General features: G+C 50.9%; 1 protein-coding gene across 4 annotated transcripts in view; it reads right to left on the bottom strand.

The window, feature by feature from the left end:
* LOC133361963 (apoptosis-stimulating of p53 protein 1-like) overlaps positions 1-23,805 on the bottom strand; it is a 67,137-nt gene that overhangs the window by 13,047 nt on the left and 30,285 nt on the right. For all 4 annotated transcript variants that reach the window (XM_061580944.1, XM_061580939.1, XM_061580957.1 and 1 more), the window contains 8 exons: positions 13,940-14,087; positions 12,671-12,799; positions 9,904-9,965; positions 6,563-6,664; positions 5,626-5,809; positions 2,939-3,153; positions 1,772-1,942; positions 611-748 (listed from right to left, as the gene is read on the bottom strand). In XM_061580944.1, coding sequence (XP_061436928.1) covers positions 611-748; positions 1,772-1,942; positions 2,939-3,153; positions 5,626-5,809; positions 6,563-6,664; positions 9,904-9,965; positions 12,671-12,799; positions 13,940-14,087 — 1,149 coding nt within the window. The remainder of the gene's footprint in view (positions 1-610; positions 749-1,771; positions 1,943-2,938; positions 3,154-5,625; positions 5,810-6,562; positions 6,665-9,903; positions 9,966-12,670; positions 12,800-13,939; positions 14,088-23,805) is intronic.

The raw sequence follows: 23,805 nt of genomic DNA, 5'->3' as shown, positions 1-23,805 counted from the left end.
AGCGTATTTGGCTGCTATAAATTTCCACATGATAAGCCACTTCTTTGAGCTATCATTTATGACCAGGTCACTTCTGAAAAATAGCTATATAGCTCAGTGGGCCTTACCTGGTCAAATCCAAAATATCTTAGTTGAGTTTTAAGTCGGAGCACGATGACAAAAATGTACGTTAAAATATGTATAAACATATAAGAATAGGTTTTACCCTTTGTGGCAATTAAACAGGTGTTAGGATGTTAAAACACCAAACAGAAACATTTTGCAAGGAATCCTGTATGCATTAACCACACGTGCTTGTGGTGAACATGCAAACAAAAAACATGCTTTGATAATATGATGCATTGTCCTTGAAACTGATTGGTCCACACCAGAGACAGCTTTCTTTAGAGCTTAGTATCAAAGTGTTAGACCAGAGGACGCCAAAAGGCGAACAGCACAAAGACAATGCCACTGTCAGGGCATTTATAGCTCGTGGTGAGCAGCTACAATATGGGACCTTGCTTGCCAGTATCAAAATATAAGAAGAGGGTTTTTACCCTTTCGGGCAATAAGACAGTTGTGTTAAGATGTTAAAACATGTTGAAAAAAAATACACATGTAAACAACGTACAAGCGCTTCGTCTGCTCTGCCTCTGTGCGATGATGACGATGACGGCAGGGTGGGGAGCGAGTTAGTTGGCCGTGCCCCGGGGTGCGTCAATGGCGGCGCCGCCACCGCCCCCCGTGCTTCCGTTGACGAGCCGTTGACCTGCGCGTGTGCGGAGATGGGGGGGGGGGCGAGAGTGTTTCCCCGCGGCGGTTTGGCCCACGACACTTTTCAATCACGCCTCGCGATAGCGGTCGTCCATAATGCAGTTTTTTTTGGGTTAGATCGCGTAAATATATAGAAGTGCCGTTAAACCCGCCACCACGCGACATGGTAAGGTTTGTCAAGTAAACAGAACGTGCCAATTCGTGACTAGTTCAGCACACCGGCGTTGTACGAGACGCAGGATCTGCTCCAGATTCATCGTTGTCTTGCTCTCCAACACACCGGCATGCTGTACTTGTAATGGATTAGCACGTTCTGTTTACGTGACGAATCTTACTAATTGGCCGTGTCGGGTGGTGGCGGGTTTAACGGCACTTCTATATAATTAGGTGATCTAACTACGCGTTCAACTGAATAATGGTCGTCACCAAGGCCCTTCCGTTGGTGCCTTTTTGACCGAGGAAGTGATAGCCCATTTCCTCAAAAGTTGTTTGACAGCTTCATAGCTACGGGCTAAGAGTGTCAACGTCGTTGATATACGCTGGGGATGCAGTCGTTGGGGTTGAAATTTTGAATTAATCTACACACATCATGGACTCTGTCCAAAAACACACGGCAGGCACTGCCCTGTTGCAGTTTGGCCCAGAGGGCACTACATCGGCCTCTCTCAGGGCACCTCTCTACCCACGCTCTCACTTTCATGCACTCACCCACTTTCACGCACTCACACATGCCCGTAGGAATTTGCGTTTTAAGCCAATGTAAAAAAAAACATCACATTTCATGGAAGCTGGTTCATAAGTGCGTGTGTTCCTAAGTGCAGGTGTTTGTATGTCGAGGACTGCCTGTACCGGTTCTAACCGGTTTAAACCGGTCTAAACCGATTTCATATAGAGGGAGAGAGAACGTCTGGACGTGTAGTGGAGGCGCGCAAGTACCGTTGGCAAGCACCTATTAAGGCCGCCACTACGCATGAAGGGTTATTTATTTATTTACGGGGGGGGGGGGTAGTTCACGCACTCCGTGGGGGGGCGGCCCCTCGCGCAGTGCCTCCTCCTTCTTGCTGCGCAGGCGCCCGCGCATGTCCTGCAGCTGGCGCTCCAGCGCGGCGAGCTCCTTCGTGCGCCGGCCCAGCAGCTCCGTCTGCTCCTGCAGACGCGCGCTCTGCTCCTGGTTCATCGTCGTCTTGCTCTGTGTGGGGATGACGGACGGGGTGGGGGTTGGGGGAGAGTAGGGGGGGCGGGGGGAGTGTTACCTTTGTACACGTACGTACCTACACATGCAGGTTAGGGCAGATGCAGAAGTTTACTTTCTGGCCAGTGGGATGCATCGCACAGAAGAAATGTAAGACGGCACGGATGGCACGGATCGCTCGACTCGACCGAGACAACGTTGAAAGAGATTTCAAACGGAATCGGCTTGAGAACCGAATTGCAACCCTGAATCTGGAGCAGGTGTTGAGTCGCAAGGTGGAGGGAGTAAACTGGATGAATGGAATTGGCGACGGGCACTCCGCGACAATGCGGTGACGTAGCTTGTAATGAATATCACAAGATATAGGATATGTTAAGTAGAATACAGGGTGTAGCGATTGCAATGTAATACCGGTCGCTATGTAGTACGAACGTGTTATCTCTCGCCAACTGCGGGGTTTACGTTCCTGAAAACCGCCGTGGTTGGCAAAACCGCGGTTAGGGCAACCAGAGCCGTGGTTGCACTCGTCAAATCCTAACGATGTTGGCCTGTTCCTTCACTAAACACTAAACCAATAAAATACACTAGCATAATAAAAACAATAAACTAAACAAAATCATTTTATTTTACCAGGTAAGACCCAACTGAGCTATCGAGCTCTTTTTCAGAAGCGACCTGGCGATCACACTTGATCGCCAAATGAAGAAGTGGCTTATCACGTGCTAATGTATAGGAGCAGCCAAATACGTTTGTAGACGTGGGGGAGGGGGGGGGAACCGGAGGACGCGGAGAAAAATCTACGCGACAAATGCACTAGAACAAAAAAAAACGAATGCAATAACAAAAAAACCAAGTCCTTAATTTAAACGTCGGACACTTTTTTTTGGAGGAGGCAAGAAGGATAACGACGACGAACCGTAGAGGTGTTAACCAACGTCCCTCTCGCTCTCGGCGCTGGTCTCTTTTGTTGGTCCGATTGCCGCCCACGCTCACCTGCAGGTCGAGGTACAAGCGCTGCAGCTCTTGTTCCACGGGGGAGGCAGCGGAGGAGGAGGAGGAGGGGGGGCGGTCGTCACGGAAACCGTCCCCGGTGCCGTCGCCACGGAGACCCTCCAACTGGCGACTGAGCTCCGTGACGGTCGCCATGGCAACTTCCAGCTCCCTCCGCTTCTCCTGGAAGCTGGCGGTCGCTCTCTCGATCTCCAGCGCTGGAGAAGAAATAAATGATCACCACGTTCTCCTGATTATGAGACGCACACAATTGTTATCCCTCTAGTTTAAAGCAGAGGTTGGGGGGTGCATCTTATAATATGATACGTGTGTGTGTGTGGGGACCGGTAGTATAGCGGTTATCGCGCTGCGCTACGTACCTGGCGACCCGAGTTCGATTCCCGCTCACGGCTAACATCATTGACGATTATCTGAACTGGTCCTGGGCCTCCTCTAGGTCGTCTCAGCCTCAAATGAGTACCTGGCGAGGTACGTAAACAGCACATCTGGGGAAACAAAGTGGGCCGGGCGTGGTGCTGGCCACTCACCCCCTCGTGTGCTGTGCCGGCCTGCATAGGTGCTGGCTAGCAGCACTTGCCCCAACAGTCTGTTCAGGCTATACGGGGGATCTTTGTCTTTGGGGCTCCATCTCAGCCAGTCATCTCAGTCAGTCAACCCATGGCAACTGGGTCGTCCCGTGACCTCCTGTCAGCGGGCGTTCGACACTTCACGTGGCCTTTATGTGGACATGGCCTGGCACAAGCGCCGTGGTGACGTCACCGCTGAAGGAGGCATTGGATAACTACTTCTGCAATCCCTTCAAGTGACCTCTTATTCGCACGAGGGGCACCGTGCTTCACTACTCACCCCACTGCAGATAAATAATCACCGCGTGGAAGTCAAAGGGAATGTTTTTATGCTTCTTGGAGCTTGAACTATTCCACTTTTACAGTGAAAAGTCGAAAATTTTTTCACTGTAGATTTTGTTGTTGTGCAGTCATTGGTGGGCAGGGCTGCCTGCATCAACTCATACATTTTGCGAACCGATTTTAATTTTGGACGGTTGAAATCTGGACTCGGATCCAGGATCTCAGTGGCACCGCAGCTCAATCTTGTCAACCCCGAGCCATCCGGCCACTTTATAGAAAATTTAAACAAAATATCAGTGGTAGTATTTTTATTATTCCTACTCATTGCAAAGTCTTAAACATACCAGGTGCTACTGATACAGAAAGTTTCGTCTTCAAATACTCTAAGCAGCAATCGGCCTTCACAACTAGCCGTGTTCATCTATTTTTTTTCAAATTAACTACCTCGCCTGGTATACAGGAGGTCGTGGATTCGATCCTGACCCTGATGCCTGCTGCTGTATATTTGGACTTTGCATGTCTCTCTCCCCGTGGTCGCCTGGATTTTTCTCCGGGTCCTCCGGTTTATCCCTCCACATTAAGAATGAACGTCACGCGTTTAGAGTATTTGGCTGCAACACATTTCCCAATGATAAGCCACTTCGTTGCGCTGTCACTTGTGATTTCTCTGAAGGTCACTTCAGCTCTCAGTAGGGCCTTACCTGGTAAAGCATTTTTTACTAAAATTTATTCTAATTTGTCACTCAAGCAGCAGCTCCTTCGCGAGTTATTAATTTTTTTATTCATGTGTGTATATATAAAAATATGAAATGTGTTTTACTGTCACTAACAACGTCCCACAGTTGAAGAAACGCGAAGGGGGCGACAAATCGACGCGAAGATGAGCGTCATGTTGCGTGCTTTTTTTCTTTCTTCTTGAAGTCTCTCTCTCTCTCGGGGTCATACAGCCAGCAGAAAAATATTCCACTCGGCAGCGTCGCGCTAATTGTGCCGCGAAAACCATTGCGCGGCTACGCTCAATTTAAATGTTGTATCAAATCCACGATTCAAGCTGCCCGGTATATTTGCCACACAACACAACGTTGATTTAACACAGCCTCTGCACGCGAACGAATCTCCGGACGTTGCATAGAAACAGTTTGTGTGTTTATTTGTTCTTATATAAAGGCTGTCAAGTCAAACGTGTGAGGCCTACGGGCTCCCATGTGGGCGGACGGTTCTCTATGCGAGTCTACAAATCTCTGTGCGAGTCCAATTGGTTCGTACGTGGGTGCGTGGTGCTCCAAGTGATTTCATGAGTCTCATATTGACTTTCTGTGTGAGTCAACATGATACAATGTGGAGATTTACTAGAGGCAACTGCATCTCCAGAAGCTGTGCGGAAGCAGTGGCCATACTTAGAGCAGCCTTGTCTTGTGTGTGCACTGAGCTATGTAGCTCTTTTTCAGGAGGGACCTGGCCACTAATGAAAGCTCAACGAAGTGGCTTATCACGTGGAAATTCCCAGCAGCCAAATACTCTAAACGAGTGATGTTGATTTTAAATGTGGAGCGAAAAACCGGAGGACCCGGAGAGAAATCCAAATGACCACGGGGAGATGAGGACACGCAAACTCCAAATATACAGCAGGCGTCAGGGTTGGGATCAAACCCACGACCTCCTGTATACCAGGCGAGGTAGTAAACATCTCGCCACTGTTGCCTATGTGTGTACATATGTATGTCGAACGTCTTTCGCACCGTACCTAGCCAAGCGTGCCGATCAGAGGCGGCTACAAAAAAAGGACACCGTCGATAACATCGCCGCCGCACGGTATCTCACCGAGGTCCTCGTTGGCGCGCCGCTTGGCGTGGAGCTCGGTGCGCGTGGAGCGGAGGCGCCCGGCGCGCTCCTCCTGGGCGGCGAGCGTCTCCCGCAGCGCACGCAGACGCTCGGCGCCGGCTTCCGCCTCCTCGCGGCGCCGCCGCCGCCGCTCCTTCTGCTTCAGCTGCTGCAGCCGCCGCTCCTGCGCAGAGAGCCGCTCGCGGAGTCACGGAGGAGGCGAGATTGTCAACTCCCTTGCCTAGTACGTGGGAGGTCGTGGGTTCGATCCCAACCCCGACGCCTGCTGCTGTATATTTGGAGTATGTGGTGGTGTCTCTCTCTCTCCCCCCGTGGTCGCGTGGATTTTTCCCCAGGTTCTCCGGTTTTTCCATCCACATTTAGAATCGACGTTCATTTTCGAGTATTTTGCTGCGATAAATTTCCACGTGATAAGCCACTGCATTGGGCTATCACGTGGCTAGGTCGCTTCTGAAAAAGAGCAATATAGCTCAGTGGGGCCTTACCTGGTAAAATAAAATAGTTTAGTTGAGAGTATTGTTTTTTTTATTATGTCAGTGTATTTTATTTCTGTTTAGTGAAGGAACAGGCAACATAGTGAGGTTTTGACGAGTGTAACCACAGTTCTGGTTGCCCGAACCTACTATTTCCCATAAGGCCTGAGTACTGCCAACCGCGGTTTTGCCAATCTCGGCGGTTGGCGACGGATAACAAGTTTCACTACATCGCGACCAGTATTTAACATTGCATCCGCCACACCCTGTGTGCTACTTAACACATCCCATACCCTGTAATATTCGTGACAAGGTACAGACCGTATTGCGGCAGGGCGCCTCTCGCCAATCCCGGCCGCGTGCTACCGATGCTGCTCGAGCTGCTAGTCTCGGCTCTGAGCTGGTGGCCGCTCATCATCACGTGACGTTGCCACCGCCCTCACCTTGCTGGCCAGCAGCTGCTGACGAGCCTCGATCTGCTGCTGCTGTCTCTCGGCGACCTCCTGCAGCTCCGACAGCGAGAGCTCAACACCCGAGCCGCCCACCTGCACGCGAGTGGGGTGGGGGGTCGTCAGGGTCACGAGGGGTCTCCAGATGTCAGGATTTGCTTTTTTTAATTTATACTGGCGCTTGCTTAAACGATGCCCCGGCAACGCATGTTGAACTTATTTCGCACCGTACGTAGCCAACCGTGCCGTCATCTAGCCAAGGGGACCCCCCCGGTGGCAGCTGTCCCTGTGTGGCACAAGGTTGAATGAGCAAGACATTGCAGGGCTGCAACCTTTAGCCCACTAGTAACAACAACAACGACCAAACACACGGAAACGATTTAGTTGCCATCCGTAGCCACAGCGACTGTGTTGTCATCGTCGTCATCGTCATCATCATCAAACGTGACAACCGGTGAACGCTTTTACGACCTGCAGGAGAACCCGCGCTCGTCCTGTCCGCCTGCGGGGAGCAGCCCCCCATGCCGCCCTCTGCTGCTCCCTCCTCGGCCGGTAAACGAGGCGGTGGTGCGAGCGGCCGAGTGCCACGGGCCCCCCGGCGATCATCGCCGCCGCCCTCCACCGTAGCCACGAGCCCCCCACCGACATTTCGACCGCCGACCCTCAACTCCCGTCGGTAGAAGCGGCGGCAAAAGTTGACGTCTCGTTGTCGTCGCGTCCAGAAAAGTCGTGCCGGCCGGTCGGCCCGTCACCCGCCATGCGCCACGGAAGCAACTCGAGCGTTTGAGCTCTGAAGCGAATTGAAAGTGAAAATAATCCTCTGCTGCATCCAAGCAGCATCCACAGTTGGCAGATGTAAAAAAAAAAAATCCACCGTCTCGAACGCGCGACGCGCGGCCGAACGAACTCTCAAAAAGAGCCCCAATGAGGAACGGGCTGAGGAATTCCAGTGCAAGGGGGAAGCGGAGTGGACGGAGGTTGGCAAACGACGACCGCGCCCGAGCTGAACGACCAAACGAGCTGGCTCCAGGGCGAGCGGCGGAGAATTTATATAAATTTCGACAGCGCGCGAGCACGTGGGAGATGCCTCGTCGGCTAGGGAGTCGGTGATTAAAATATCTTCTGCCGAGATGAGCGGGAAGCTGGGGGAGGCAGAGGGAGCGGTTATGAGGCCGGCGCCCGGTATTCAAGGAGGCTGTGAGTGGCGTCGCAAAATTAAAACCCGCCAGGGAGGAGGACTGACCGGGTGGCCCAGAGGTCGGGCACCGCCGAGATGCTGGGTTTGAATCCGGGCTTCAGCCACGCCCGCGATTAAATCAAGTGTAGCGAGCTGACTATCTCAGCGCAGTCACGGATGACAGCACGAAAAATAAGTGAACACCTTAAACTTTCGTGGGCTGCGCTAAAATCGGGCTAAATTCCAGCTCTGCAAATCGAAAATATCGATGTGACTGCAGTGCCGTTGGGCATCGCTCTCATATGCACAGCGGGTAGAAAAGTGCTGCCCTCTACCGAAGGGGCTCCACGCTGCTGCCCTTGCGAGCTTTCGAAATCGATGCTTTCATCTCATGATGGGGAGGTCGATGTGACAATCGGGATGAAAATTGGGCAAAAATTACAACAACAATAAAAAGCTCACCGGAGGCAAACAAGGGACACTCCGAGAGGTGACCTGTTGTTTGAAAAAGTTTCAACTGGTTGCACATTGTCCACTGGCCGGGTCAGCTCAGGGCACGCCGGTTGGCCCTGCCAGCTGTACCATGGTGAACGACGCTTGGCCCTGCCAGCTGCACCATCGTGAACGCCAGTTGGCCCTGCCAGCTGTACCATCGTAAACGCCGGTTGGCCCTGCCAGCTGTACCATCGTGAACGCCGCTTGGCACTGCCAGCTGTACCATCGTGAACGCCGGTTGGCCCTGCCAGCTGTACCATCGTGAACGCCGGTGAGCAGTGCCAGCTGTACCATCGTGAACGCCGGTTGGCCCTGCCAGCTGTACCATCGTGAACGCCGGTGAGCACTGCCAGCTGTACCATCGTGAACGCCGGTTGGCCCTGCCAGCTGTACCATCGTGAACGCCGGTTGGCCCTGCCAGCTGTACCATCGTGAACGCCGGTTGGCCCTGCCAGCTGTACCATCGTGAACGCCGCTTGGCACTGCCAGCTGTACCATCGTGAACGCCGGTTGGCCCTGCCAGCTGTACCATCGTGAACGCCGGTTGGCCCTGCCAGCTGTACCATCGTGAACGCCGGTTGGCCCTGCCAGCTGTACCATCGTAAACGCCGGTTGGCCCTGCCAGCTGTACCATTGTGAACGCCGGTTGGCACTGCCAGCTGTACCATCGTGAACGCCGGTTTGGCCTGCCAGCTGTACCATCGTGAACGCCGGCTTGGCACTGCCAGCTGTACCATCGTGAACGCCGGTTGGCCCTGCCAGCTGTACCATCGTGAACGCCGGTTGGCACTGCCAGCTGTACCATCGTGAACGCCGGTTGGCCCTGCCAGCTGTACCATCGTGAACGCCGCTTGGCACTGCCAGCTGTACCATCGTGAACGCCGGTTGGCCCTGCCAGCTGTACCATCGTGAACGCCGCTTGGCACTGCCAGCTGTACCATCGTGAACGCCGCTTGGCACTGCCAGCTGTACCATCGTGAACGCCGCTTGGCACTGCCAGCTGTACCATCGTGAACGCCGGTTGGCCCTGCCAGCTGTACCATCGTGAACGCCGCTTGGCACTGCCAGCTGTACCATCGTGAACGCCGCTTGGCACTGCCAGCTGTACCATCGTGAACGCCGCTTGGCACTGCCAGCTGTACCATCGTGAACGCCGGTTGGCCCTGCCAGCTGTACCATCGTGAACGCCGCTTGGCACTGCCAGCTGTACCATCGTGAACGCCGGTTGGCCCTGCCAGCTGTACCATCGTGAACGCCGCTTGGCACTGCCAGCTGTACCATCGTGAACGCCGCTTGGCACTGCCAGCTGTACCATCGTGAACGCCGGTTGGCCCTGCCAGCTGTACCATCGTGAACGCCGCTTGGCACTGCCAGCTGTACCATCGTGAACGCCGGTTGGTACTGCCAGCTGTACGAGCGTCAACGATCGGTCTGTTTAATGGGCATGTTCCCTTTTTTAAGGTCACGACTTGAATTTTTATGCATCTCCGGAATGGGCCAGTGTATTACCCTTTAATATTATTAATAATAATAAAATGAAAGAGACTTTATTACCAACAAACAGCCCTTTGTTGCTGCAGAATGCAAACCTTTGACACGACAACAACAACCCCAAAAAAAATAATTAAACAATCGGAGAAATATTTTCTAATGAGAGTCTCACCCCATTTTCCATCCTGTCCGTCGTGCTGGGCACGTTCACGCCGTTGAGGCGGCTCTCTTGATCTGAGGAGGCGAATAAAAGGGAGGAGAGAGGAGGGGGGGGGTGTGGGAGGAAACGGGGAAAGTCACAAAAGCGTGGGGCGTTTCCAAAGCGTGGCTCTCGCTCTGGCCCAAGCCAACGGGACCCTGCTGCCAGCGTCGCCCCGCATCTTTCATTGTAGAACGTCGAAGCGCAAATTGGAACTGAAGTGTGCAAGCAAGCGCGAGTGTACAAAAGTGCAATTTGCTCGGGTTAGTGTGCAGGCAGGCGCTTAGCACGGTGGGCGACGTATGGTGCGAAAGAAGTTCGACACGCGTGCATGCAAAGGCGACGGAGCACGTCGCTTATAGCGTTTCTGCACAGCTTTTGTTGTGCCCGTGACCTATTCGCTCGTTTAAATTCTCACCACCGCTACAGAGGCACAAAAAACCGGCGCACGCATCTTCCAAGTGACCGGCACTTGGGAACATAATCATCGTGACCCCGCCCCCCCCCCCCCCCAGCTGCGATGTGGGGCAGCGATAGACGGGGGAGAGGGCGAGAGAGAGGGAGATGAAAAGTGGAGAAGGAGAGGGGAGGAAGAAGGGAGGGGAAGGGAGAGAGCGAGAGAGGGAGAGCGGCAGGGAGCAAAAACACGATCGGGGTGTAGGGCTCACGTTAACGTGAGCTCATTGTCGCCAAAGGCACTCCGTGACCTTTGACCCTAGATGTACACCAAGCAACACCTCCCATTGGCTTCCCCCCTCCTTCTTTCGTGTGGGAGGGTAGTTGTTGGACTGCCGAGAGCACACATTCTTCAAATTCAATTTAAGGTTCGATCGATCACTCGTTTTCCACTGCTATCCTCCCAGACGAGATATTTCTCGATGACTCTTTGTCACACGTGTTCAAAAACACAGGTCATATGCAGGTTCTGTGCGCCGATCGACAGTTTTCTCCTTCAGAAGGAAAGACAGGCACTTGCTTAGGAGTCATGCCCAGAGGCTGGAAGGGGACGACTCAGATCGGAGGGATTAGGAGAATTAGAAACGTCACAGGGAAGGATACGTCGCTAGGTAGGGATGATGGGTCGATGATGGAGGCTCACTCGAACTTCTTTTGCACCGTACTTAGCAAACTATTGCTAATCGGAGGGCGACAGAGTGGCAGCCCAAAAGAATGAGAACATTTATTTATACTGCAGAAAGAATCCGATGAGCTATAAAGCTCTTTTATCACACATGTCCAGTAGGGGCGGGTCAGAAAGTTACAACAACAAACAATACAACAACATAATAGGAGTGCAAAGTGTAGGAAAGGTAAGAAAATCACTAAAAATAACTTTTTTTTATTTTGCCAGGTAGGGCCCACCGAGCCACAAATGTTGGCTCAACGAAGTGGCTTATCATCCTGTGGAAATTTACAGCAGCCAAATCGAAATGATCCAAAAGGATGACGGCCCATGCGGGTGGAGCAATGAGATGGTCTCGTGTGCAGGGACATGACGACCCCTTTGCATTGTGGGACCGTGAGAGATGCTTGTGGAGGGGCGCCTTCATCCACAGCAGCGGCGGGTGCACAGAACGACTTTTTCACCCTTATCAACCACACTGCCTTATGCTCTGCGGGAGGGTTGGTGCGTGAAATGTGAGCTTTAAAAAAATAATTACTCACTATGCAGCAGTGTTTCTGTCAAATGCGGCGAGATATTTAGTTGAAAAAAATAGAAAAATATATTTAAACGGCATACGTGTCCCGAATCCCAAGGGTGCTCAAGAATGACCGAAAGCTTTTGGGGATTTTTTTGTTGCTCTTTGATTTTGCGTGAAGCCTCGCGGGCGCGGATCGTGACGCGTTGGGCCGGTCACCAGCTGTGGGAGGATCGATGGCGGTGGTGCAGAGGTCGCAACCGGGTACGGGTAGCCGTTTGCGACCCTGGTGCGGCCGGGTACGGGTACGGGTAGGCCGTGAGTCACTGGTGAGTAACCGTTTGTCACTCATTTCCTAACGTCTTGTCTCTTCTCACAATTCAAGTTCCTAGAATCAACCCACCCGCGCCTGCAACATGGCTTCATCCCCAGAGGTCGCAATCGGGTACCCGATCCCCGTACCAGTACCCGATACCCAGCCGGGTACGGGTAGCCAGTTATCGGGTAGGGTACGGGTACCCGTTTGCGACCCTGGTGCGGCCGGGTATGGGTAAGGAATCAAAACCCGTTTGCGACCTCTGCGGTGGTGACAGTGGTGACAGTGGTGACGGGGTCAGGCGGGCAAGCATGCAGGGGAAGGGCAGCAGTTGCCTCTCGCAGCTGAACATTCTCTGACCTCTTCCATTGCTTCCGCGCGCACTTTTCTTACTTTGCTCCATTTTCTTGGTCAATTTCTGTGTTTTAGCGCCCTGTTGTCTCGAGCCGCATTTAAAAAAAACTCCAAAACGATTTTATTTACCCAGTAAACACGTACGCGCGTTTAACTTCTCTCGCGGCGTACCGTAGCCAACCGTGCTAATTGGAGGAGCGGCGGGGGAAGGACGACAAACGAAGCACAAACAAAAGCGAAGTGTGAGGTCGAGGCGACGCTAATTGGGGAGTGGTGTTCATAGTACAACGACGACATATTTGCGAAATGACGTGAAAGGGTGGAAAAGTCAAATCGAGAGGTATGACTCTATCACTTTTCTGTGACGAGTCGAGCAGATGCGTATGGTACGCCGCGGTTAATTTCCGTTGCTCGAGGTCTCGGCGGCTACCTGTGTCCCAGGTGGGCGAGCTAGGAGGGTCGTCCCCGTCGTAGCGCAGGTAGAATTTGACATCCGCCACCTCCTTCCCCCAGTGCTGCAGCAGCGCGTACATCTTCTCCCCGTCCGCCACCACGCGCTCTGCGGACGGCGAGCGCAAACGGCCGTCACCCTGGGGTGACCCCACTACTGCTGGTGGAGGGGGGGGGGGCACCTGGGGGGGTGATCACCCCTCCCCCTAACCTCCCCGCCACCCCCAAGACCCCAACATTATTGATATTTACGAGACAAAATTGCTTGATTTGATTGATTTTTTTTTAGCAGGAACTTGACATTTTGAGATTGCCCCGCACATGCCACCCCCCCGGCCCCCCCTGTCCTGGTTTTCCCAGGATCATCCTTCTGATGTCTTTCTGAGACATTTAAAGTCCCCGTTTGGTCAGTTGCGTAGTAATGACAATAATAATAGTAGCAACATGACAACGCTCAAGACGAGGCTTTTAGGTTTAAGGGAGTCTCTCCCCTCTTGGGATATTAAGAGCATTGCTCTTCCCATGCCACTTGCCGGTTTTTGTCCTTTTTTAGAGGTCACGGAGCGTTAGCGGAGGTCAAAGGTCGCCTTGAGTGGGGGGGGGGGGTGCCACACCGGATGCTTCCGGTGTGCCGCCACCAAAAATGGGGCCCAACACCACGTGACGTTTAGCGACGTTCACATGGTGTGTGTGTGTGCGTGTGTGTGTGCGCGTTCATAGTGTGTTGATAGAAGGGGGTGGCTGATAGCGCAGCGGTCAAGCGCGCTGCGCTACGAACCCCGCTCACGGCCAACACCGGTGACGATCATCCGAGCCGGTCCTGAGCCTACCCGAGGTCGACTCGGCCTCAAATGAGTGGCTGGTTGTGGTGTGTGAACATCGCCGCCTGGGAGACAAAGGTGGCTGGGCGTGGTGCTGGCCATCCACCCCCTCGTGTGCCACAGTGCTGGCCCTTCATTGTTGCTCGCTAACAGCACTTTGCCCCAACAGTCTGTTCAAGGCTATACGGGGGATCTCTATCTGTCTTTTTGATAGTGTGGACCTAAGGTGCAAACCGTGAACTTCTATATACAGGCACACGAAAATCATGAGCGAATTTTCCTTTGGTTATCATAACAGATTATCGTTAAATATGAAATGAGCAATGACGATCAGGATGTCCCAACACGTCGCAAGGTGCAGAAGGCTGTGATCGTGGATCTCTCATCGTGCGGTCCACCCAAGCATCGCAACCCGAAGCGGCGCTTACCGTATCCGCGCCAGAGCTCGGTGAGGGTGTAACCGTGGCGACTGGTGCCGCGGCAACGCTCCAGCACATCTCGGCACGTTGTCTCCGTGGCGACGGGCACCGTAGTGAGCCGGCACTCGTCGCGGCTCAGGAAGATGGTGAGCATCATCTGCGAGAGACATGTTCACCATCTCAGCAACGTCTACAAGGGACGCATTCGCTCGGCAAGATCTGAAACAGACACGTTCACCATCTCAGCAACGTCTACAAGGGACGCATTCACTCGGCAAGATCTGAAACAGACACGTTCACCATCTCGGCAACGTCTACAAGGGACGCATTCGCTCGGCAAGATCTGAAACAGACACGTTCACCATCTCAGCAACGTCTACAAGGGACGCATTCGCTCGGCAAGATCTGAAACAGACACGTTCACCATCTCGGCAACGTCTACAAGGGACGCATTCGCTCGGCAAGATCTGAAACAGACACGTTCACCATCTCGGCAACGTCTACAAGGGACGCATTCGCTCGGCAAGATCTGAAACAGACACGTTCACCATCTCAGCAACGTCTACAAGGGACGCATTCACTCGGCAAGATCTGAAACAGACACGTTCACCATCTCGGCAACGTCTACAAGGGACGCATTCGCTCGGCAAGATCTGAAACAGACACGTTCACCATCTCAGCAACGTCTACAAGGGACGCATTCGCTCGGCAAGATCTGAAACAGACACGTTCACCATCTCGGCAACGTCTACAAGGGACGCATTCGCTCGGCAAGATCTGAAACAGACACGTTCACCATCTCGGCAACGTCTACAAGGGACGCATTCGCTCGGCAAGATCTGAAACAGACACGTTCACCATCTCGGCAACGTCTACAAGGGACGCATTCGCTCGGCAAGATCTGAAACAGACACGTTCACCATCTCGGCAACGTCTACAAGGGACACATTCGCTCGGCAAGATCTGAAACAGACACGTTCACCATCTCGGCAACGTCTACAAGGGACGCATTCGCTCGGCAAGATCTGAAACAGACACGTTCACCATCTCGGCAACGTCTACAAGGGACGCATTCGCTCGGCAAGATCTGAAACAGACACGTTCACCATCTCGGCAACGTCTACAAGGGACGCATTCGCTCGGCAAGATCTGAAACAGACACGTTCACCATCTCGGCAACGTCTACAAGGGACACATTCGCTCGGCAAGATCTGAAACAGACACGTTCACCATCTCGGCAACGTCTACAAGGGACGCATTCGCTCGGCAAGATCTGAAACAGACACGTTCACCATCTCGGCAACGTCTACAAGGGACACATTCACTCGGCAACAGCCGCAAGAGATACGTTTACCATCTCCGCACCGTCTACAGGAGACACATGTACAAGAGACACGTTCACTCGGTATCGCTAGTGAGAGAAGTGTTTGTGGTATTCCAAAGTGAAGCATTGTGATGAAAAAAACCGAGAGAGAAGTGTTGTGAACTGCAGTGTGGTGAGTGAGCGAGCAAATGAGTGGGTGAGCAGGTGAATGGGTGAGTGAGTGGGTGAGTGTGTTGATGAGTGAGTATATGAATGAGTTAGTGGGTCAGTGAGTCAGAGAATGAGTGGATTGTTTTGACCTGCAGTGTGGATAGTGAGTGATTGAATGAGTGAATGAGTGGGTGAGCGGCTGAGTGGGAGAGTTGAGTGAGTGGGAGAGTGAATGTGTTGTTACCTGCAGTGTGGTGAGTGAGTGAATGAGTGGCTGAGTGAGTGTGCAAATGAGTTAGTGGCTGATTGAGTGGGTGAGTGAATGAGAGTGAGTGTGTTGTTGTGACCTGCAGTGTGGTGAGTGAATGAGTGGCTGAGTGTGTGAGTTCGTGGCTGAGTGAGTGAATGAGTGTGAGAGCGAGTGTGTTGTTGTGACCTGCAGTGTGGTGAGTGAGTGGCTGAGTGGCCGAGTGTGTGAGTGGCTGAGTGCGTGAGTGGCTGAGTGAGTGAGTGGCTGAGTGAGTGTGTTGTTGTGACCTGCAGTGTGGTGAGTGAGTGAGTGGCTGAGTGGCCGAGTGTGTGAGTTCGTGGCTGAGTGAGTGAGAGTGAGTGTGTTGTTGTGACCTGCAGTGTTGTGAGTGAGTGAGTGGACGAGTGGTAGAGTGGGTGAATTCGTGGCTGAGTGAGTGAGTGAATGAGAGTGAATCTGTTGTTGTGACCTGCAGTGTGGTGGTCAAACACCGTGTGGATGAGAGGGGACAGTCTTGTGGCACGGATCCTCAACACGGGTGAAGGATGAACCAACAGCTCTGGATTTACTTACACGAGGATATTTAGAGGGCCCGCTTTGACGTGGATAGATGTTACTCCGGTTAGAAATCACGTACAGTAAGACGCGGATAAGTGAAACAAATAAATGCTTGCTTCAACCAACCACTTGCTTCCTTGAAAAAGTTCTCTATTTGGTGTTTGAAGATCTTAACGTCTGTTTTATTATTGCTATTTATTCATACTTTGAAACTGGCAAAAAAAGGGTCCATGATATCACTGCTCAACCCGAGCTATGAATGATCCGACACGTGTGGCATTATCTCTGCACTGTTTGCCTTTTGGCGTTCTCTGGTCTGACATGAAGAAGGTTTCCGTGTATCTGGTGCAGTAGGCCAATCAATCTCAACGACAATGGCAATATATTACCGGAGCGTGTTGGTTTGCATGTACACCACGAGTACCGCGTGTGATCAATGCAGACTTGATCCCTTGCAACAAGGTATCTTATTTGGCGTTTGAATATCCTAACAGATGTTTTGTTGCCGAAAAGGGGTTAAACCTACTTCTAGATTTGAAGCTTTCGTGACTGCAAGGATTCATACTCTTAGTTCTTTCGGTAAAGTTACGTAGGTAAAAAATGAAATTAAAATTAAAAAAATAAAACAATAAAATCACGACGTTTCGGAGGCAACACAAGCTTCCGTCTTCAGGTGAAACGGTCACAGCAAAATATCTCACTTGATACAGATATTTTTCTGTGACCGTTTCACCTGAAGACGGAAGCTTGTGTTGCCTCCGAAACATCGTGATTTTATTGTTTTTTTTAATTTCATTTTTTACCTACGTGACTTTACCGAAAGAAGAACTAAGAGTATGAAGGGGTAAAACCTCCTCTTGGTTTTTTTTAAACCCCCAAGATCGTTTGCACCTAGGGCGTGCCCACCCCGCTGTATTTATACTCGCGGGCACGCCGTGTTTATTAATAAAGTCAACATTAACTTTGCTCCAGTGAGCAACCCACACGTCTCTGAAAGTGCAGCGCAATTTACAGAGCCTGCCCAACAAGTCAACGTCCCGCGTATAGAATGTACAGAAAATAACTCTTTGGTTCTTTCGGTAAAGTCACGTATAAAGATAAAATAATAAATTAAATAATTATATACGACGTTTCGATTGCAACACAAGCAATCATCATCAGGTATAAATGAAATAGCAACAAAAAATCTAACCAGAAAACTATAGACAGACATATAAGCAGACAGATATCACCAAGATACACAGAGAGAGAGTAACACAGGCACAGAGAGGGAGATTGTCTCTATGGCGAGGACTCGCCATTGTTTTCTGGTTAGATTTTTTGTTGCTATTTCATTTATACCTGATGACGATTGCTTGTGTTGCAATCGAAACGTCGTATGTTATTATTTAATTTATTATTTTATCTTTATACGTGACTTTACCGAAAGAACCAAAGAGTAATTCTTGCAGTCACGAAAGCTCCAAATTCAAGAATGTACAGATAGCCCTCGAGTTACGACGGTTCGACTTACGATATTTTTGACTTACGATGGGGTCGTCGTAACGCATCTCCATCGTAATCAGAGGACTACCTGCATTTTATATTTCGCGACTTGCTTAGCTTCCCCATTGCTTTGCACACGCGTCGCGTTTTTAAATCCTTTATATTAAGTTCACTCGCTTGCTTGCGCGCTTACGACCGTGCAAATCTTTCGGTCGTTTTTTAACCCACTTACCGTGATCCAATCGAGCTGACGTTTTGCACACAGACTCGTTGTGCGTGACAATTTATTTTCGTGAAAAAAAATTCCTAAATTTTCCACTTTTTAGGAAAAAAAATATTTCATATTTAATTTAAAATACCAATGTGATACAAATGAAACTCTTACTCAAGAAAAACAGAAATGAATAATAACATAAAACCGATGCCACGCATATAAAGGATTTATAGTGAAAAACTTTGTTTTTACGGGTTAATTTTTTTTGTATTTTGTTTGCCAGTTGCCACTTGATGACTCCCCCAGTGCCTCCCCTTTACTGGACCATCTGTGTGTGAAAAATAATAATCTAAGAGCGCTTCATAGCGTGCCGTCGCTGTCGTCTGAGAGTTTTGACGAGCTGGCTACATTTCGATTTAAAGCTTTCGTGACTGCAGGGATTCATCTTCTTGGTTCTTTCGGTAAAGTCACGTAGAAGTGCTAACCATTGCACCATGATTCCACATTTATGAACACATTGATTGAGTCAGGATGTAACGAGCCGTTGGTTAAAGTTGATTCTTATGGTCACGATACGATAATAACAAGCGCATCTGCTGCCCGGGTTACAAGTCACAGTACAGTATTGAAATCCCATTAATTTCCCAATGTTCACTCCCAATGGACATCTGTGAAAAATAATTCCTCCAGTCTAAATAAAGATTCTGACTGAAAAAATGCAGGGTGCTTCAAGAAATTGTTAACAATTATATGGGACTATAATTTTTATTGGAAAGAGAATGGATAATATTCTGTAACATGATAACAAATGTATGTTGATAGCTTCAAAAAGTGAAGGAGTCTCCAACTTCCTCACCATCGTTGTCAACGCGTGCCTGGAATCTTTTCCAGGTGGTCTCCAGAGCCAGGAGGCACATTTCTTGTGGCGTTGTTGAAATTTCTCAGAAGTATTAACATTTTATTGAAGTAACCCTGTATTGTCTGCTTACAACACAGTAAACACTTCGATACACAGATATATTTTTTAAATCGCAACAGGACAAAAGCCTCGGCTCACCTCAATGTTTTCGCGGGGAAACGTCACAAGTCGCTCCAAACGAGCTGCTCAAACCCCCCCCCCCCCCCTCTCACTCAGAATGACAACAGCAAAACGCTTTCTGCTCTCGAACGAACGATCACGCTTCAAGGGACAGCGGCTCTGGGGTGGCCGACCCCGATTCCCAGTCGCGGCGGGGGTCAACAACGGAGGCCTCTCCTGCACCGACACGATCTCGGCACGCCGAGTTGCGTTGCCCTCCTGCGCCCGCCCGAGCCGACGGACACGGCGGTAGAGGCGGTAGAGGCGGTAGAGGCGGCGCTTTAATAACGGTCGGCGTGCCAGGCGAGTCGGCGCGCGAGTGAACGCGAGAACAAATCCTCCTCGACAGTCACGCTCCGTGCAACAAGCGCTTAATTGTTACTATTTCCAGCGTGGGTGGATCGCCAGGGATTCAATCTATTATGCCCCCCCTCCCCCGGTACTGTCACTGCCCCCCCCCCCTCTTCCCACTGTGATGCTGGGTCACAATGGGACAGATCCGGTAGGTTGTGGAACTGGGATCCGGCACATTGTGGAAATAGGATCACGATGCGTGAGGATAACCGCAGCGCGCTTGTCGCCAGGGGTCTGCGACGCGCGCGTCAAACCCGCACGGGTAAAGAAACGATGAATTCCTATTCCTCGCGAGAAAGGATGATACGTCTGGCGGTCGAGACTAACGACGGAGCGGCAGCCAAGGTAGGGGAATGCGGGCCCGGCAGGATATCCGTCGCGCGCGGATGGGAAGCGATGAGATTTGCCGGCGCGTTGATTGTTGCTTTGTGAAAGCACAAGAGACAGCAACCGGCTTGGGGAGGGCCTTCATCCAGAAGCAGATAGATCACGGCCGATTGATGTTGGGGATGATGATGACGTCAACGATGACGATTCACAACATGCGGCGTCATGACAGCCGAGCTTACGGGTGACTCACAATGTGTAGCATTGAAAACTCGTTTCTTTAGAAGTGCTTTTTGTGGTTAGTTTGTTGTCGTTCCACCGCACCGTCCCCCAACCCCCCCCCCCGCCCCCAAAAGCAGACAATGTGGTGACACGGAACGAGAGACAATGATGATCAGCCCCGGGGCGATTGCCATTGAGCTGCATTGAGTTTTGTGGGGGACATTGGGTTCGCACCAAAGTCGGCACGCCAGCAGAGGATTTTCAATGCCTGCAGGGCAGGCACGGCCACATTCTAATCGATGGCTCGGCCTAAAGGTGTCAACCATCAACTGTATTGGCCCTCAAAGGGACTCCAGGTCCTCCCGTGTACCTGTACAGCTCTTGTGTCAACATCCACCGTCATTTGCCTCCCATGGATTGCGACACCGATGCCGGGTGGAGCCAGATCAATTGTGACTCAAATAAAAAGTCTAAGTGATTTCCCGCTCACGAAGGAGCATTGTGGTGGTGCTCATCTCCTGTTTGGAGCCAGTCGTGGAAATTCCGCATTCCTATGGCGTGTGGCAGTCTGTCCACAGAGTAACTGCTGTTTGGCTTTACCGCAAGCTGGTACTCATTTTATGGAGCCCCATAAAGGATGATGGGGTGAGTCAAACATCCAAGTCTGATTTGAACTTGCAACCTTCCGCCTGAGCCACCTCGCTGGATCATAGTGATGAGTGAAATGAAATCGTAATAATAATAATGATCGCCACTCAGAGTTCATCCTTATTATTCTACCCAAGGCAACACGCAGAATTAATATTATTTGTTCCATTACTTGTACAGGCAAATGGCAGAGCCATTGCCACATCTGGCAAGGGTCTCAGGAGGGATGCCAGAGTAATATCTACCGCTTCCATCTTGCCTACAAGTTGCTCTGAGAAACAACAACAATGATTATCTTTGTAGAGTTGAAAGCAATACATTAACCGGGTGGCTCTGGTTTCCTCACGCATGAAAGAATCGGCCAAACATCCAGATTTTGCAGGACCCTGCTGAAAAACAATCCTGGGACTTAAGTGAGGCTTTCGTGGATTAAAATCGCATTGTTATTATTATTATTTGAGACTGGGTGAGGATTCATTGAGACGAGCATCACTGGCAAAAGAGATCTTACAGAAGACTGAATCAAATATGAATGGTAAATTAGAAATCCAATTTTACAAATCGCTATTCTTTTATGCAGCCACAGGCAGACCTGGGATGTAAAAACAATTACAATTGCAGCCGCATTGTTAGCTGAAATGACAATGACATTTTGTGATTGCAATTCGTTACAATTTACACAATTCACAATTATAAATCGTCCCCGGGTGGGCCAGGGGCTTATCGGTCTCAAACAATCAGCTCACAGTGCTCGAGAATCTCACGCAATATTAATTCGAACTCAGGTTTTCGAAACTAAACCATTTCTTTTTTTCATTTACCAGGAAAGGCACAATGAGCTTTTTCTAGCTATTTTTCAGAAGCGACCTGCCCAAAAAGGATAGCTCAACCAAGTCGCTTATCGTCATGTGGAAATGTATAGCAGCCAAATACTCGAAACGGATGATGTTGATTCTAAATGCGGAGGGAATAACCGGACGACCTGGAGAAAAATCCACGCGACCACGGGGAGAGAAAGAGAAAGAGACATGCAAACTCCAAATATACAGCAGGCGTCAGAGTCGAGATTGAACCAACGACCTCCTGTAAACCAGGCGAGGTGGTCAACATCTCGCCACAGTAGCAGAGCTGGCAAGGTGCAGCTACACGACACGGCGTGACACGGCCATTGCAAGCAACCACGGGCCACCGGGTCAAACCTCGCGACGTGACTACGGCTGCCAAACATCCGGGAGGCTTAACGAGGACGCGTAGGGAGAGCCAGCAGCAGCTCCCTCCGCTGCCGGCGGCCCACACCCACGAGTCAAAGCGTGAAAACGTCGGGAAAATGTGGGAAAATGTAACGCCGAGACCCAATCTCGATTTGGGTGAAAAGCTGCGGGGGACAATGGGACGGGACGGTCGTTCTGAAAACGCCACGGACGCTCTCCCAGTCAAACTGGGGGATGTTTGTTAGCCTGAGACGTGACACCTTTACGCTCCCTGGTACACTTGTTCTGATTTTCCGAGGATCGTTGTCCTGGGAAGACCGTCAAGTTTTCTCTCGGGGCGTGAAAGGTGCCAGTTTTTGTTCGTCACACAATAACGACGACAACAATTACGACGACGACGATAACAAACAACACGCCGCTCGAGAGAATGCATTTAACGCATCACTCTTCACTTATCCCTCTTCCAGTACAGCAGTGTGTGTGTGAGAGAGGGAGATATTCTTCTTCGCGTGATATGTATGTTGTAAGTCAGAGGTGGCAGCCCTACCCGGGGCCCGTGGGTCGTGACCTTCACGCACCACTGGAGGAGGGGCAGCTGGGAGGGGGAGCTGGCTGCTTCAGTCGCCACGTGACAGCATCGGCTGACCGCTGAAACGCATTGTTGCTGCAAAAAAAAACCGCACAACTCCCTTCCCATGGCCATCGAACAATGGCTCTGATGGCGCCGTGTTAATGGCGCGGGGACCTGCACGTGGCAGGAGGGAGGGGAGGCGGCTGCTGTTGTTATAGGCCATCGAGAAAGGAAACGGCTCCTTCCTGTCCGGGCCTCCCTACAGGCTATACAGAAACACCCCCAGCCTCCCTCCTTTGCTACGCTACCAACACCGCTGCCGCCAACCACTGCAACCCACCATGACTGCCACGAAAACCATCACCGCCACCAGTACCACTGCTGCGTCTACTACCACCCTACCGCTCCCACCACCACCACCTTTCTACTACCTGACCATGTGTTTTTTTGTCACATTCTCATCAAAGCCAGATGTCAACGCTATGGAGGAACGTGTTCAAGCGAATCTCTCACTCCACTGTGTTGATTCCTGCGCTTGCTGTTAAAATCACTTTTTTTTCCTTTTGCTAAAAAGTCAATTGCATACCAGTTTGTTCTGTCTGCACCGTGTCTTGACGAGAAGAAATTCGTGGTGAATAGTTGACATTACAGAACCACCTCTGAAGTCAGTCCCTTCATCAGCAGACTTCTTATCCACACTATATTGTTATCCACACTATATTGTACACCTTCCCATAAAGTCTGCAAACAAGGTTTTATTTAATGGCGTTCAAACCGAAGGTGTAGTAAAACTCAGAGCTGTAAATGCGCTGGAGTGACAGAGCACGTGTATCATACGACGGGAGTGTTTGGTGTGCAGTCACTGGGGGCTGAGAACCCGGTTTAATCGCGGATTGAACCCAGGATTTCAGCGGTGCCGTGCCCCGTGCTCAGATAAAGTTATTAGCTCACCCCTCTGAGCCACACGGTCACCTCCCCAGGGACGTTAACGAGCGCTTGATAATCACCACCAACCACTCCGGGTCGTTACAGATACACAGGGCGTGCTCCAAATCTGTGCAATATTCTTCCGTCGGATTCGTCTAGCGCTGTTGGGTGGCCACATTTTCTCAAACTATTGGAGTTGGTGGTCCAAGACAAAAAAAAAGTTTAAAAAATTCAGGCCGTTAAATTTCGATTTAAAGCTTTCGTGACTGCAGGGATTCATCTTCTTGGTTCTTTCGGTAAAGTCACGTAGAAGGGAAATAATATTATTCAGGCCGTTTTGAAGTGATGGTATTTGCGTCGGGAGAATAGCTTGTTGCAAATGCGTGTTGTTAAATCTAGCCATCCATCCTATCTAATTTCCATGGCACCTCAATTCGAATCTTAACACCCCACACAAACTCACCTCGGTCAGTGGCCTCACCGCAGATCCAAGAGGGCGGGAAAGGGTGACGGGAACAATAGCCCCCACCTTGAGATGCCAATATTGTATATTTTA

Source organism: Lethenteron reissneri, chromosome 8 (genome assembly GCF_015708825.2).
Source record: "Lethenteron reissneri isolate LAM-NWPU_2019-01 chromosome 8, ASM1570882v1, whole genome shotgun sequence".
In the NCBI taxonomy this organism is placed as follows: Eukaryota; Metazoa; Chordata; class Hyperoartia; order Petromyzontiformes; family Petromyzontidae; genus Lethenteron; species Lethenteron reissneri.
This window is presented reverse-complemented; position numbering and strand designations above follow the sequence as displayed.